Source organism: Lissotriton vulgaris, unplaced genomic scaffold (assembly GCF_964263255.1).
Source record: "Lissotriton vulgaris unplaced genomic scaffold, aLisVul1.2 SCAFFOLD_1331, whole genome shotgun sequence".
NCBI classification, from domain to species: Eukaryota; Metazoa; Chordata; class Amphibia; order Caudata; family Salamandridae; genus Lissotriton; species Lissotriton vulgaris.
Genome location: NW_028243577.1, coordinates 402,326 through 419,497, shown reverse-complemented (window position 1 = coordinate 419,497; position 17,172 = coordinate 402,326). Strand labels below are relative to the sequence as shown.

The window sequence follows — 17,172 nt, the reverse complement described above, 5'->3', positions numbered from 1 at the left end:
AGTCCACGACGCCCAGACCAGGTTGCTGCAGTTTTCTGGGGGAAAAAGCCATTACAACGCGGTCATAACTATGATCGTCACCACTAAGCCATTAGCATGCATTTCGGGCAATATTATGAACAAACCGAGATAGATTATCGCAGCTTTATTGCCACTTTCCTGCTGATAAAAGCGGGGATAATGTATCGCCTTTTGTTGATATCGCGTTTTGTTGATAACATGGCCCGAAATTCGTTTTATTAATGTAATTGTTTACTTACCTGCAATCATCCAGATTCCGTTTTTTATCACCCTTCACCCTGCCCCTCCCCCGCCCCCCCTGCCTGCCCCATCGCAAGTCCCTTCACGGGCCGCCGCTGAAAGACGCGGTTGCGATCTAGTCATTTACCACAGAGTTGTGGGGAATCCTTGGTGAGGCACGCGCTCACTAACAAGTGCGCACTTCACCGAAGACGTACCGGAGATCAGACCCATTTTCAATTGCTCTTTAGACATTCGTGAAGAGAAAGTGGAAATATTTCTGTGAGAGTTAAAGAACGTTGTTTGACAAGTTAGTGAGTAAGTAAACTTACTTGACATTATAGACAATATTGAATGTACTCAGTCGATTTATTTTCTCTAACTTAAAACAAGAAACGATAAAATTTGTGTTAAGGAAGGTCTTAAGGGAAAAGAACACATTGAGTTAGGAATAGTAGGAAGACTTTTGAATTAAGAAGGAACATTAATGAAAAACATAGGATATTGAAGGATTAAGAGAATAGATAACGAGCAACTGCATAAAGAAAAGTTAGTAGAGGAACACGAGGAAATTAATAACATAAAAATTAGACAATAAACTGAGAGGCTTAGGTTAATGAATGTTACGTAATCACAGTTGTATAATTTTGCAAAGGGCTAACACTCTACTATTGAATGTTATTAGATAATAGTATTTTTACAGTATTTTTTGTATGCCAAAATAGGTGAAAATGGTAGTTTTGTATTATATATTACGAAAAGTGATAAAATTAACTGTTTATATTTTTATACAAGGTGCAAGAACATAAAGGAAAAATAAAGGAAAAATTATGGAAAGAGAACAGCCTCATACTCAGGAGATTTTGAATATTACTTTGAGTATAATTGAACAACTAATCGTATCTGTCACAGGCAATGAGAGTGAAGGAGAAATTAGTGCTGCAGATGTGAATTGTGATTTTGAAGACGAAAGCTTTGATGGAGATTTTCTGGAAGTTTTAAATTACGTTGAAATTTTAGTACAAATTAAATCAGAAACTGCTGACGAGGAAATTGATCTGAATGACATATCTGATGAAGTTGCATTGGAATGTCTGTTAAATTATGAGAATTCACAGGAATAAATTTATTGTTGAAAAATAATAAAGGTTTGAGCACTATCTACTAATGTATTTATTGTACTAAAAGTGAAGCAGTTATAGATTCAGTTATATATTCTTTAAATGTTTTTTATTGATTTAAAATATGCTAAGTGAGTTTGAGGGTATCGATTGCTTAAAATCCGTATGGAGTATAAATGCAGTCTTGTATGCAGCTGCAAACCTGTGTTTTATGCCTTCAATTGCCCAGTCTGTATCCTTAGACTTCCTGCAAACACTGTGACACTGCTGTTTTAGTATTGTAGTGAGCCAGTCAGCAGTATGTTCTTTTTCATTGTACCGTGGTAAAACTGAAGCTGTAATAAATTTAGTGAGGATCTTTTTTTGCAGAAGTGTAATGATCCAGTCAGTATTTAGATACTCATTGATTAAAAAGGGCCTTAGTGCATAGGCTGTTTCAAACCTTTATAGACTGTTCATGCACTGTTCTATGCACCAGCAAACTTATGTTTTATACGTTCAATTCCTCAATGTGTATCCTAATACTTCTAGCAAACATTCTCACACTACGGTTTCAATATTGTAGTGAGCCATTCAGCAGTATGTGCTTATCTGTATACTGTGGTACAGCTGAGGCTGTTATAAATTCAATCAGGTTCTTTCCTTGCTGTCTTGTAATCATCCACTCACTATCTAAGTGCTCATGCATTAAAATAGGCTTTAGGGCATAGACTGCTTCAAAACCCTTATAGACGATGTTTGTAGTCTTCTATGTACTTGAAAATTTATGTTTTATATGTTCAATTTACTAGTTTGTATCGTTACACTTCCAGCAAACACTCTGTCAGTGTTGTTTTTGTTTTGTAGTGACTCATTCATCTGTATGTAGTAATCCTATCACTACATGAAAACACTAATGGGCACATATACAATAACTGGCATATCCCCAGGAATATGTCAGTTATTGTGCTCCGTGACACCAACACCATGGATGCGCAGTATTTACAATATGGTGTACCATTGGAACAAAAATGGCACATATATGTGATGTATCTGTGCTGTAAAGGTGGTGCATTGTTTGAGTTATGTTGCAAGTGCAACGCATTTCCGGCAATGCTCTTGGGGCTCTTTTCTCAAACTGCTGTGTCAATCCTTACACCTGCTTCAAGGTAGTGCAGGGTTTTGACACAGTATGAGCCAAAAAGTGACAAAGTGAGCCACTTTTAGGAGGTGTTCCTGTGCCGGAACGCCCCCCCCCCCCCCATGTAGGAATGTCTCCTTCTAGTACAGGGATTTACAATATGACACACTTTCCAGATACATCACATTCTAAATACCACATACCATGGCGCATCTTTTGCACCACCGCTTCATCGGAAAAATGATGCAACGGCGGTGTAAAAGAGGAACAAGGGTGTTGTAAATCTGCCTCTAACAAACACTTACAAATTCATCCAGACAGTTTCACTAGCTGTGTATTCTTTTTGAATTTACTTTTGTTATTATTTTACATTAAAAATATGAAATGTAACTTTAAAAATAAAATTAATATAAGTATTTATAATACAAATTTAGGAAATTACTATTAAAAGAAAGAAATATAATAATTAGTACATTTTAAAATTATCATTTAAAAAACCTAAGAAATTCACTGAAAAAACCATAGGTTTCAGGCAAGTTATAGTTAGGAATTAGCATTTAAAAAAACCTTAGAAATTCACTGAAAAAACCATTGGTTTCACCCATGTAATAGTTAGCTGGACATTTCACTCAAACAAAACCATTGAAATTCCTCCATTATAGTTAGTTCAGCTAACTATATCTCGCACGCCCGCAATGCACTACTGATGATGTCACATATTACATCACTCATGACATGGTGAGTGACATCACTCATGACATCACTGATCTAACTATAAGATGGGTGAAACCAATGGTTTTTTCAGTGAATTTCTAAGGTTTTTTAAATTTTTTAAATGCTAATTCCTAACTATAACAGGGCTGAAACCTATGTTTTTTTCAGTGAATATATATATATATATATATATATATATATATATATATATATATATATATATATATATGTACCAAAAAATGCCCAGCATTTGAGGCCGCACAACACTGCAGTGAAGGAAACATCCTTATTCAGAAGAAACAGGCAACTTCCGATTCCATGATACATCCTGTGGCCTGACACGTTTCGATGGACTTTCACCATCTCTTCAGAGGCCTCGTGAGCAGGAAAAAATGACGTGCATGACTCGCCGCCCCTTGCCTTCTTAAGTACGCAGTACCTTAATTTGCTTCCGGTTTGCCGATATTGCTGCATTTTGGGCAGCGTAGTCCGTTTAAGCACTATTTATCCCCTCCGGTGGGTAACATGCCCACGATTATTTGCAGGATAAATGTTTTTCAAGCCCTCCATTAGGCTTCCCGAATCGGACTTTGCCTGCTAAATTACAAATCACAGTACCATTTACAGGAGGAGGGTTCCCCCTGTCTGCATCCATGAGGTACTTAGGATGGTGCGATCCCTCTACGGCCTGGAGCAGCCGTATAAACATGTACCAAAAAATGCCCAGCATTTGAGGCCGCACAACACTGCGATGAAGGAAACATCCTTATTCAGAAGAAACAGGCAACTTCCGATTCCGTGATACATCCTGTGGCCTGACGCGTTTCGATGGACTTTCACCATCTCTTCAGAGGCCTCTTGAGCAGGAAAAAATGACGTGCATGACTCGCCGCCCCTTGCCTTCTTAAGTACGCAGTACCTTAATTTGCTTCCGGTTTGCCGATATTGTTGCTTTTTGGGCAGCGTAGTCCGTTTAAGCACTATTTATCCCCTCCAGTGGGTAACATCCCCACGATTATTTGCAGGATAAATGTTTTTCAAGCCCTCCATTAGGCTTCCCGAATCGGACTTTGCCTGCTAAATTACAAATCACAGTACCATTTACAGGAGGAGGGTTCCCCCTGTCTGCATCCATGAGGTACTTAGGATGGTGCGATCCCTCTACGGCCTGGAGCAGCCGTATAAACATGTACCAAAAAATGCCCAGCATTTGAGGCCGCACAACACTGCGATGAAGGAAACATCCTTATTCAGAAGAAACAGGCAACTTCCGATTCCGTGATACATCCTGTGGCCTGACGCGTTTCGATGGACTTTCACCATCTCTTCAGAGGCCTCTTGAGCAGGAAAAAATGACGTGCATGACTCGCCGCCCCTTGCCTTCTTAAGTACGCAGTACCTTAATTTGCTTCCGGTTTGCCGATACTGTTGCTTTTTGGGCAGCGTAGTCCGTTTAAGCACTATTTATCCCCTCCAGTGGGTAACATCCCCACGATTATTTGCAGGATAAATGTTTTTCAAGCCCTCCATTAGGCTTCCCGAATCGGACTTTGCCTGCTAAATTACAAATCACAGTACCATTTACAGGAGGAGGGTTCCCCCTGTCTGCATCCATGAGGTACTTAGGATGGTGCGATCCCTCTACGGCCTGGAGCAGCCGTATAAACATGTACCAAAAAATGCCCAGCATTTGAGGCCGCACAACACTGCGATGAAGGAAACATCCTTATTCAGAAGAAACAGGCAACTTCCGATTCCGTGATGCATCCTGTGGCCTGACGCGTTTCGATGAACTTTCACCATCTTTTCAGAGGCCTCGTGAGCAGGAATAAATGACGTGCATGTGATCAAGGCCTCTTTGAAGGCCGAAACGTCATGCTGAGGTGTGCCGTCTCCTCGAGGAAATAAAAATTAATGCTCACCTGCACCTGAGGTCTCCTCTCTTCTTCCTGCGCAGCGGTTTCCAGGACTGGGCTCCGGGCGAGAGGCAGCAGGGATTGTTACATATATATATACATATATATACATATATATACAAGCCAATTACCAACCCGAGGAACCCATCCTCCAGTGCCGGCCTTTTTATTTCTTAACATAGAGGGGGGTTGAGCGGCCTCCCTCCCAGGCCATTTTCGACCCCCTGGGGACCTCATCCCTGGGACATTGCTGGAACTGGCCCTGGGAGGTGGGGGTCCCCAGGGCCATGTAGGGCTCCAGGAGGGGAGCTGCACGTCCCACCTCCCTTCTTGTATGTAGATAGCCCTGCAGAGGTCCACATGGCAGGGGGTCGGCAATGGACCATCTTCATCAGAGCATTGGTCTCTGGGGAGATGGCAGTCCCCAGGGCTGCGTGAGAAGGCTAGAGCCACCCATGCATCATTATTTATTTATTTTTGCCCCGGGAGTTAACGGTCCCACTGGGCTATAGGCTGGCCATGGGACCTCCCCTGATTTTTATTTTTTTAGCATGCATGTGCCCCTGAGAGGTGTTATTCCCTGGGGCTGGGGGCCCACGAGGTTCCCTCATACTACTAAAATTAGCCCCGGGGAGTTGGTGGTTGACACAGAAACAGTGGATTTCACTGATGGCTGCCATTTGGCAATATGTTCTACTGTTGAAAAAAACCAAAATACTCCTAAGTGGCCTCACTCACACTTAATCCCTAAATGTTTTAAAAAAATAATCTATTGTTTAAAATAAATGATTTAAAAAATGCATCCAATTCAGTTGGAAGAAGCTCTCTGCATTTCTGTCTGCATATGAAACTTTGTAGGAAACCTAATATCATGCACCACATTGTGGGAAAAAAAGCTTGATTTGTGTATCTCAACTTTTTGGGAGAAATGAATGCTGTTTTGCAAAGCTGGCTGAAACTCAAAAACCACACTTAACATCCTGCTTCACCTATACTACAGGGAAAATAAGAAAAGAAATCACAAAATTAGATGACATTAAGTCTGTTAATATTTGTCGCTGAGAGTGATAGCACTTTCCATAGCTTTGTCAAATGCTGACATTGGTGATCTTGTGTGTATATGAATATGTAATTTCATCTTTTGCTTCCAGTTGATGTCTCGTGTTCTTCAGAGTCCATGCAAGTTACAATTAACCTATACTACATAGAGTCGTTGGGTTACCAAGGAGAAGATGTCTACTTAAATGACTACAACTGTCACCCACGAATTACATCACATGCCATCATATTCAGCACCTTGTACAGTGAGTGTGGAACTGTGAAAGAGGTAGGATTGGCAGGTGCATTCTGAATATTTTTGTTAAAACCAATGCACACACAATATTAAGCAAATCAAGTGGTTACTGTCAGAGGATTGTCATAAAGGAATAACTGCAAAGGCAAAAAAGTTAGTGATGGCACATGCATGTGATGTTCAGAGTTCTGAATTTATTGACAGTATGGAAACTAATTAGGATTGGATGCTGTGGTGGTAAGATATGTAAGGCTAATACATCCCACTGTGCCACTCTTCAGATGCAGTTTGACCAATTCCAGATGTGCAGATTATGAGTTGTTCTAAAAGGATACATGCACTAGTGATTTTCATGTGGGAGGCAGTGGCTGAATGACTTATTGCATTTATTGTACCCTAGTGTACATTTTCCATGTTGATATGATCCATCTTCCAGCTTTTAATCATTTTTAAAGAAGTTTTAACAATGCAAACAGAATTCAATTTTAGCCCAAAGATTGTACTTCATGCCTTCCATTCAGGAAAAAGAAAGATCATCTATCATCATGACAGGATCAATTATGCATATTAGTTTATGCATGCACATTGTTGTGGCCATTATTCTGAAAATGTAAATATGAGGGTCCATCCATCCATTAGCCTCTAAACACATCCCCCTGATTGAAAAATCATTAATAGTGTCCTAGATGTGTTTTACAATTCTAAACAAAAGAAGAGGAATGTGCATTGGATATAATCATGCCTTGAAAGTAATATGGCTCCTAATTCAGCAGATCACATAATCACAGTAGTAAGGTCATCAACGTTGAGCCCCAGTGTGAGGATTGATATTTCGAGAGGGCCTCCAATGACTTTGCAATCATGCTGTATGGCGCTCACAAACCCCAGACCATTTCCAGCCCAGCCATTCAAAGCCTTTATACTGATTGTCTTTACTGCTCCTGCTGGCTAGTAATACCAACAACTCATTCTAATGCTTTCAATATGAAATTTTCATCTTCAGAGCATTTCTGTACCGCACAATTCCAGGGGCACTAGTGGAATTCCAATTCACAGATATTAGGCAATTGACCAGCAGTGGTGCCAGACCAACAGATATACAATGCAATGCCAAGAGCCTTTAGTTGGTGGCGGAATCATTCTAAGGAGACACAACTCTAAATAACCCAGTTATCAAAATAACCAGGTAGTAATGGCTACTCCATGCAGAAGGCATCAGTTTCTCAGGCAGGAATTTTTGGTAGTGGTAGACATTTTCCACAGTCACGCAGGCATAAGGTAAATCTTATACAAATAATACTTAGAGATGACCTTTGATAATTATGTTAATTTTTCTACATATTGCTCATTTATAAAATCAAATGCCCATTCCCTCTGAATAGTATATAAAACTCTTCTCAGCAATCTTTGGGGACCGTCATTAGATCCAATGCTCAGATGTTTAGATGTAAACATCCTTCCAATAATCACATAGAGATGGGCAATAAAGATGTTTTGCCTCATAAAATCATTTGTAAAATCTTTTACCAGCTCTTTTGATTACAACAAATGCATCACAATATCAAATAGGATTGGAGTTAGGATTAGCATACAAGTGCATTTATAATATTGTGTCATAAACGTAGATCATCATACAATCAAACAATGGATTATTTGATGTGGTTAGAAATAAAAAACCCAAGAGAGCCACAAAAAATAAGAACCTTTTTCAAACGTGCTTTAAATACTTTGCATGTAAAATACCTTTGCCAAACTCCTTTAAGTGCCTCTGTATTTGAAAAATGAATAAACAAAAGTTCTACATACCAGTCACAAGGTCATGATAAAAATAACTTCTGCAGATGACAACATATCGGGATGACTATTCAGACCCACAAAATAAAGACTTGGCAGGATTATCTCTGCAAACCTTTTGCAAAATACCTAAAATATTAATTGGTGGTGAAATACAGGTTTGGGAGATTTAAAATATAGAATTCAAATCCTCCTTGCTAATAACAGCTGCAGGCTGTGTACATGTAAGCTTAAATCAGTTGTGCACATCCTGTGTACATGTCCCACAAGAATGGAGATCCCTGCTTTTGTTAAATTGGATGGGAATTCAATTGAACAAATAACTACAGAAAATACTCAATTATATATATATACATATATTTATATGTTTTTTATGATGAACGCAAAAAAGAAGTTTACTGAAAAACAGGTCATAAGAAAATAACCTCTAGAAGAACACATTCTAGTACTTTACAGTATTTGTCATGTTTAAGCCTTGAGATGAGTACTTCATTGATATAGTTTTGACTTTTAAAAAAGCATTTTGTTAGAAAATTCTCTTTGATGGACCTTCCATCTGTCCCATGATTCTGAAGTAAATTTGATTGCAACAATGTTTCAGCGTATTTATTTTGAATGATTGACATATATTTTGTATAATGTTACATCGTATTGGGTTATAACTAACCAAACAAAGTTTGATTTGATTTTATTTATCCAAATAATAGTGTGAATGTATTGCTCCTTGTAGGAACTCAACTGACACGTTCTGGTTAGCTGGGGTGAGGCACTGGCCAGGCAGAACCTATCAGTTCTATCATGGGTGGGTGACTACGCTCACTGTATAACCTGCCCTCACCCTTGGGTTGTGATGAGGAATCCCACCACACTGGTCCCGGTATTTACAGGCAATATGAAAAGAAAAAAAAGACTAGTAAGCACAGAGGGGGAAGAGGAGTGTTGACGACAACATGACCCATGAAAGGAAAAACTGAAGAAGGGCTTGCTGTGGCAGGAATGGGGCAGAGCAGCAGATGGGAAAGCTCAAAAGGAGGAAATATTGGGCTGGGAAACGGAGAACGAAAGTCGAGAGTGGGAGACAGTCTAGGAGGAGCAGACACCGAAAGGAGCAGCGAAAATGAAGAAGCAGAGTTGGGATTGCAAGGAGGTGGCAGTAGATGTCAGAATAAACAGAGGAAGATGGAGCAGTGGTGTAACCAGCAGGGACCTTGAGGCCGGTACCAGAGTGGATGGGGAGGGCAATGTGGGAGAGGTGTGAACAGAAGAGGGTTGGACATCACCAATGGACAACTTACTGCCTGCCACATTCCAAGATGGTTGTGGCTACCCAGGTGAGACCGGTTACTTACAGGAACCCTCTGCCTGGAGAACTTGAGCACCATTTATCCTTTCACTTGGTGGATTTTGGTATGTGTTGGGTTTCTCTTCATGATTGTTAGAATAATTTAAGGTGGAAGTGGTAACTATGTTTTGTTCCTTATAGGCTGACACTGTTGGTGAGACATTTACTTATATTTAGGGAAGCCTGAAACAGAGTCAATAAATAAGAAAATAAATAGTAAGAGATATGAAATTGGATAAGGAGAGAACCCAGTAAATAATGATATGGGCTAAAGAAAAGGAGGAATTTTCAGATTTGGCATGGAACTTTTGTTATCTTTCTTTCCCTTGCTGGTTTCTCATGTTCCTTGTCACTAAACATTGGTGTGCAACCTCTTGGGGTATGAGTGCCATAGATAACGATTTCAACCTGACTGACTTGCATGGGATGAATCTCTCTCAAAATTTCCTCCTTCCTGGGTTCAGCCAAAGAAAAAAGGATAGAGCAGCCAGAAAGATAGAAATAAAGGGGCATGATACAATCAAGAAAATAGCTACTTATCTGGGTTATCGCTCCTTCCCCAAGGGCTTCGGTGGTAAAACTATGAAGACCCTAAAGAAAAAAGAATTACTGGACATAGACATTGAAAAGAGGTGGGGAGAAAAGAACTGATAAAGACCCACAATTATAGTTATGTAATCACAATAAAACCATCATTCATAAAACTGTCATAAAAGCCTTCAAAACATTATTTCTCTCCATCCCTCCACAAATATGTGACATACAAAGTCATTAATTCATGTATTTAATGGTGTCATCTACATGTGCACATGTTACACAAAGTGTACCTGATTCTAGGAAAAATTTGAATATCTGCACCAAAACGTTTAGTCCCTCCCATGTGTGCCGATTTACTTACTTTTAGAATTTATGATGGTTCATGCAATAACAACACTCTATGTCCAATATTTAGCGTAAACAGCCATTTATTAGGACATTAGTTGCAAACACCTAATTTGCATTTAAATCAAATTATGAACAAATAACATACAACTTTGTAAATATGACACTTCCACACCTCCTGTAACCACTCACATCTTACGCCAACTTTCATCCCTAAGTCCTTGTAACTTTTTTCATACTTCCCTGTTCCACTCACTGAGCTCTTCCCATAAATCCAGACTCTCCTTTATTTTCCCACCAAACGCCCTCCACTGAAACTCTTTTCTTGTTCAATGTCTTTTGTCACCTGTATTCTATTCTTCCCCACGCCCAAGGTGGTGAATACACCCATATGTGACTCTCCACCCCCCCATGAGATACCGGCAACTAGTAAAAACTCAGAGGGCATTTCACTGCTCCACCCCTGCTCAAGATTTTATTGCTTTTACCCCATACTTGCTTAGCAGATAGAGCTGTACAGTTTTCTGAATTTTTGACCTTTTTATGCCTGACATCTGTAAAACACAGTTAACAGTGAAGGATCAGTTTACTTATGATTCATCTTGTAGATGAGCATAATTCAGTGAGCGGGGCTGTCCTTTAGTTATGTTCCAAAGTTCTGTGTGATGTTATCAATAGCTCTCACAAAGTCCAATAGAAGACATTGGATTACTGCAAAGCTTTATGGGCCAAATCCTGTCTAATACAGTAAATGCACTACGGGTGGGATTATCGCCTGCAAAATAATTGCCCCAAGAAATATTGCGGCCACTCTGCAACATGTGCGGGTTCAAAAGTTCAGACACAGTATACTTGTTCCTCCATGCTCAAGTCCTCGGATTTTCTCGCTTATACTTTGTGATCCCTGTAGGAGAGTAGGGTCTGCTATCCTATGGTCACCCCAAATTTTTGCTTTTTGCTTCACTGGTTTCTGACTTAATGTGGCTGTGGGCCTGCTAATCAGACCCACAGCCTGCTGTTCTCTCTCTAAATTACTGCCAATGCACTTTAGGTGCATTACGAATTGGAACTGGTTCACCTTATGAGCCCCTGTAGTAGTGTACCCTAGGTACCCAGGGCATAGGTGTATCCAAGGCCTACCAGGGGCTGCAGCATGTATTGTGCCACCCCTGGCCTGGCCTCCATATTTGACACAACTGGCTGATCACTCAGCTGGGGTAAGTTGGTGTAATCACCTCTTGCTTAGGTACAGTATGCCTGTGCCTAACCCTAAACTGGACACATATGTTCCTATCAGCCACTCCTATGGAAGGCCTCATCAATCCTGGAGGCAGAGTGCTTGGAAATATGTGAGATGGTGCTCTAGCATGAGCTGAGCCTGTCTGCAGCTGTCGGGAACCACTCCCTAAGCTGTTCCGGGATATTGCCATACCATATACTCTTAAGTGCATTATAATCCTCGCGGTTAAATGCTATCTTTGGTTTGGCTTTATCAAAACATGTCGAGTAAGGTGTCATACGAATTGGAATACTATCCCCTCGCCAGTTCTGGCGACGGGGATAGCATTCCACCCTTCTAGAGGGACACGACATGTGTGTAGCATTAAACCCCGCTTAAGGTTAACCAGAGCCTCAGCATCACAAAATGGATGCTGCCACCACAGACACGAGTCTGGCCTCCTGCTGCTGACCGAAACTCGGCAGATGGTGGCCTGGACAAAGGGTTTCCTGCCTTGGGAGGTGCGAGCACCACCCCAGACAGGGTTTTGTGTATTGGGTAGGACAGGGCTGAATAGAATCAGACATGCCCGGGGCACACAAGGTGTCCCCGTGCATAGGCCAGTCCAAACCGGTCCTGGGACTTTCCAGACCCAGGCTTGGCGCGGAACTGGACAAAGGAAAGGGGGTGTAACCGCCCCCCTTCCTGGTTCCTCCCAGAGGAGGTACCTAGTAGGTGATCCACCCCTCAGATTGGGAATAAGAGTGGGAGCAGTGCCATTGCACAGCAGATCATCCTGAATCAACTTAAAACTAAGAAGACGACTGGACTTTGACATTCTGCTGCTCAGAAGACTGAAGAAGAATCTCCCTTGTGGCCTAGGAGTAGCCACCCTGTGAACACAGGTACCAACCAGCAACTCAACGTCTGCTTTGCCACCGCCTCCTGCCGGAGCCCGAGCCCAGAGCCCAACACGATCCAGACTCCCAGACCTCTCAGAGCCCGATCCACAGTCCCTGCAAAGAAGGGACCCGTGGAGGCACCGAGTGACGTGGGACCGGACCTCTTGGAAGACACTCGAAAAGCTGACAGCGCAGCTTCTGAGGCATCCTCGACGTTGTGCTTTGGGGACTGAGAACCCCCTCCACCGAGCAGCCCTTGCACCGAAGATCAGCCCTCCAGCATCTCCACGATCTGCGTGGGGCCCTTTTGCATTGTGCCACTCGACGCGCCATCCCGGCCACTAGCCACGTGGTCAGCGGCCATCTTGGCGACAAAACCAACGATTTACACAACAGGTCTGGTTGCTCCAGACCTACCCAAGCTCCTGCCAAAAGGAGCACTCGCTCTGACCTTGCTGGTCCGAGTGTTAAGCATCTTTCAACTTCTGCGTGGCTTGCATTTGCCAAGGCCTGTTTGCTCCGATCAAGTTGCCGACACAGCCAACAGCGAGAAGCCTGCGTGGGACAGCTCGTGACCGACTCCTGGACGTCCTCGACCCCGGGTGTCCATGTGGCTGCAGAGAGAAGCTACCTGACAACGCCTGTTTGCACCCAACATCGCCTGGTTCCAATCTGGTTCCACGGTAGTCACTGGCTAGTGACTTTGAACATTGTCCCCTCTGCTTTCAGGTCTTCACAACTTCAGATCCACCCTTGGATCCACCGGAACTCTTCACATCGAGCCGCCTGCAGCATCTTCAGCTCCAAGCACCATCGACCAGCGTGACGAAACCCGACACTACTTCGACCCTGTGCACCCGCTTCCTGTGGGTGAGGTAACTCAGCTCCGCCAGTGTTTCTGCACTGGTACACATCTCAAGGGCCTGTGTCTTAAGTTTCAGCTCCATAGGTCACTCGGAAGGTTCCTAACTTTCTAACTTTGTACTTTTTACGCACCATAGACTTTACATTGGAAAGTGCGTGCACTTTGAACACTGCACCCGAGTCCCGCGGGCCTTTCCCGACTTAGTCACTGCTAGTCTCGAATAGCTCCAGCGATTCCCAAGGCCCTAGGCCTGTTCCCTTTCCTTTTGGTATCTCTTATACCACTTTCTTAGTATATGGTTTAGGTGGCCCCTAGGGCTCATCCATATTGTGCAACTTTTGTATATTTTAAACTGTCTTGTGATTTAACGCTTGTGCTTCTGTGCTCATAAAGAGTCCGGGGGATTTTATAGTTAATAAATCAATATATATTTTCAATATATATCTGTGTGGTGTCCCTTTCATTTGGTATTCAAGGGGGTTGTGTATGGTATAACAGCTGGCTTCACATGCCTTTCAGAGTTTAGCCTAAGACTGCTTTGTCCACGTTACCACTAGGATAACTGGTCTACAAGGTTGAATTACAACCAATCATCATAAGGATTGCTTGGCATGGTACAAAGTGATCACTAGAATTAGTGAGCATTATATACCAGGCCAACTTCTCACAATCCCTTATACTTGATACTCACTGAGTTCCTCTTACCCCTATAGCTGAAGGGGTACTTGTCCCAGTTGCTCAAGATCCGTAGTAGGTCATGCCTTTAAAAAACAGGTTTAATATTCTGACATAAAATGATTCAGAAGGTAAAACTCATCATGAGAGCAAAGCAAGAAGCTCTAGCTGAATAATCTTTCACGAGGGTGGTAAAATCAGTTAAGCAATCTAGCCTCGAGATTTGTGACAAAAGCTACATGTTGAAGCACAATAAAATGGCTCTGTCAAAGCTACATCTGTTTTTCAGTAGGCTTTTGGATGTCTTCTATTTACAAATTGTGGAACTCTACCTATTTCAATACGCAAGGAAACAGAATATGGTGCATTACGCAGAAGCTTGAAGACTTGGTTCTTCAAGTCATAAATTCCACCTTTTGTTCTTGATCTTTGCTTTCCTACTGGGATGGCCCCGGAAAACCCCCTGGGGTAGCTGTGCACCCTACAAATTCAATATAATAATAATAATAATAATAATAATAATAATAATAATAATAATAATAATAATAATAATAATAATAATAATAATAATATTAATTAGAATAAATCTGTGTCTTGACTCTAAAAGTCTCCAGATATTCATGACTGCGTTCTCATACACCAGTTCAGAGGTCCAAAATGTAGGAAGGCTCATCACTATTCCAATACATGAAAAATATCCAACTAATTCCTCGTTATTCTTTTTAGCAGCAATATGTAACTTTATCAGTTTAGACCTTCTGTAGAAGATTGGGAGCAACACTCATGAGAAACGGGCACTTGTAAGTGGGCTACTGGCTTTCCTCTGAGAAGGCCACAGTTTTTTCCCCTTCAGGACCTTCTTCACTCTCTAGCAACATTATAGAAGATTGACTAAAACAGGCCTCAATGGCTTGACCTAGACGTGTGCAGAGGTCAGCAAGAAGTTAGCATCCCTAGTCTAGAATACCTTTTCTCTCTCAGAGGTTCATGTGAATTTTAGACCCAACTCTCTTTGTCTGCAGGCCTATGCCAGGGAGTCAGGAATTCGTCAATGCAAACACAGAGAATGATTTCTGTTTTCTATTTCAGTGAGCTCTCAGTTGGGAATAAGCATTTTAAAGGATACAACTGACCTGTTCACCTCCAAATTGATTAGACTAAAATTGCCAGACTGTCCATTCCCACGCTATGTACCAATATGTCCTAGTTCTTGTCTAAGGGCTTATTGCTTTCACCTTTAAAGCCATTCCAGTGGCGCTTTGTTTCACTGCAGGAAGTAGCGTGTTCCTTGTTGAGGGAACTCCAAATCACAAATTATGAAAGCCAATCTCAACCTTCAAGATTCCATTTCTATTTGCCCAGAATTAGCATTTAGCTACCAAAGTCTGAGACTCATTCCAATCACTAAACATAATTCTGTTGAGGTTATTAACAATTATATGCTACCTGGACGCTTTGAGGCTCATTTTCCGTCTTACTTGAACCCATTGCAAGGGATTCCTGTGACCTGCCACTTCTGGCTCTCCAGCCACAGGTGTAAAGATGAGATAAAATGAGGGTCTTCATATTTAATATTTTAATAATTGCTTACTTGGCACAAAGCTGATGACTAGAATGGTTCATACAAGATTGCTTGTAAGTTGTAGATGTTTCACTGATACAATTTTTGTTGCAGACATTAATATTAGTGAATTGTAAGCCAATTATTGCATTAGATACCGCATCCTCGCTGTTGAATTCATGCACTTCCAAGTTGATACATTATAGTTGATGAAAGAGTAGCAACGTTTTTCCTTCACTCTCAAAGCCCATATACAACTTTGTACAACATTTGCACTCATGCAGTTAGAAAAGCGGTAAAAACATTACTTTTAGTCTAAAAGCAGTTGTCTTTTTAACTGAGCACCAGAAGCATAAATAAAACGAGGGAATTAGCCCAAAAATATTCTTCCCAACACTAATCTTTTCAAATTATTTAATACAATGCACGTTATTCTTTGCCCTTTTTCAACACAAACCATCGAATGCCGAAAAGCAAGTCAAATATTGGAAAGAAAAAAAAATCTACAAAGTGAAATATGACGCAGCCAGAACCATAATCCAACGGTAATCATTAATAGTAGTGCGTCTGATATGATACTTTAACTTTATCTCATAGTTTGGTAATCTTGTCAACAATATGCACTGCTTAGGAACAACCCAATCTACAAAGCACATCATGAACGTTTACTATACAGAAGCCATTACTGAAATCATGAGAATACTCACTAGTCTAATATTTCAGGTGGACAAGAAGACAATTATCTACAGCAACACTATCCAAGGGGCACCTCTTGACAATATTGCCAACCATCCGGAAGTTTTGAATATTACGTTTGGATGCCGAGTGCCCATTTACACAGAGGTGGAAATCATTCATAAGGCCATCGATACAATCAAGATGAGTAAAACTGAAACCGGGAGCCACGACATAAGAATTACTATCTTTGACTCAGAGTCCTTCTTGAAACCCATCACCAAGTCACCATATATCATCAACCTCGACCAGGACTTGTACTTTGAGGTTGCCCTCCTGAGCTCAGACTCGGACCTAGAGGTATTTCTGGACACATGTTTGGCTTCTCCAAATCCAAAAGGCTTCCACTCAGAGACCTACAGTATCATCCAAAATGGGTAAGAATGGGATGTTGGGATTTTCAATCATGGTACAATTCTAAGTAAGTGCAGGAAACAAATCGCCATATTTCTGTTTCCTCAATACAAGGATATTTAATGGAACTGTATGCTTCTTAGGCATATGGGGGCATATTACCAACAACTAGCGATAATTTTTGTCTCTAACTTGTTTAGAGACAAAAATTATCGCCGCACATCGGCGATTTTTATCGCAGATAAACCTTGCTATTAGCAAGGTTTATCGCAAATGCGATAAAAAACGGCCGCAATGCATGAATATCGCTGAAAAGTCAGCGATATTCATGCATTATCGAGCAAATGCTCTTAGCCATGTTATCCACCTCCCATTGGATAACATGGCTAAGAACTGCTCAGGGCAGGTGTTAGCTTTTGGAGATATTCGCGCTTAGCG

At 41.3% G+C, this 17,172-nt stretch overlaps 1 protein-coding gene across 1 annotated transcript in view; it reads left to right on the top strand.

Annotated features, from left to right (window-relative positions):
* LOC147668298 (scavenger receptor cysteine-rich domain-containing protein DMBT1-like) overlaps positions 1-17,172 on the top strand; it is a 158,627-nt gene that overhangs the window by 99,865 nt on the left and 41,590 nt on the right. The window contains exons 3-4 of the mRNA XM_086948624.1: positions 6,263-6,438; positions 16,369-16,757. Of these exons, the coding sequence (XP_086804750.1) occupies positions 6,263-6,438; positions 16,369-16,757 (565 nt within the window). The remainder of the gene's footprint in view (positions 1-6,262; positions 6,439-16,368; positions 16,758-17,172) is intronic.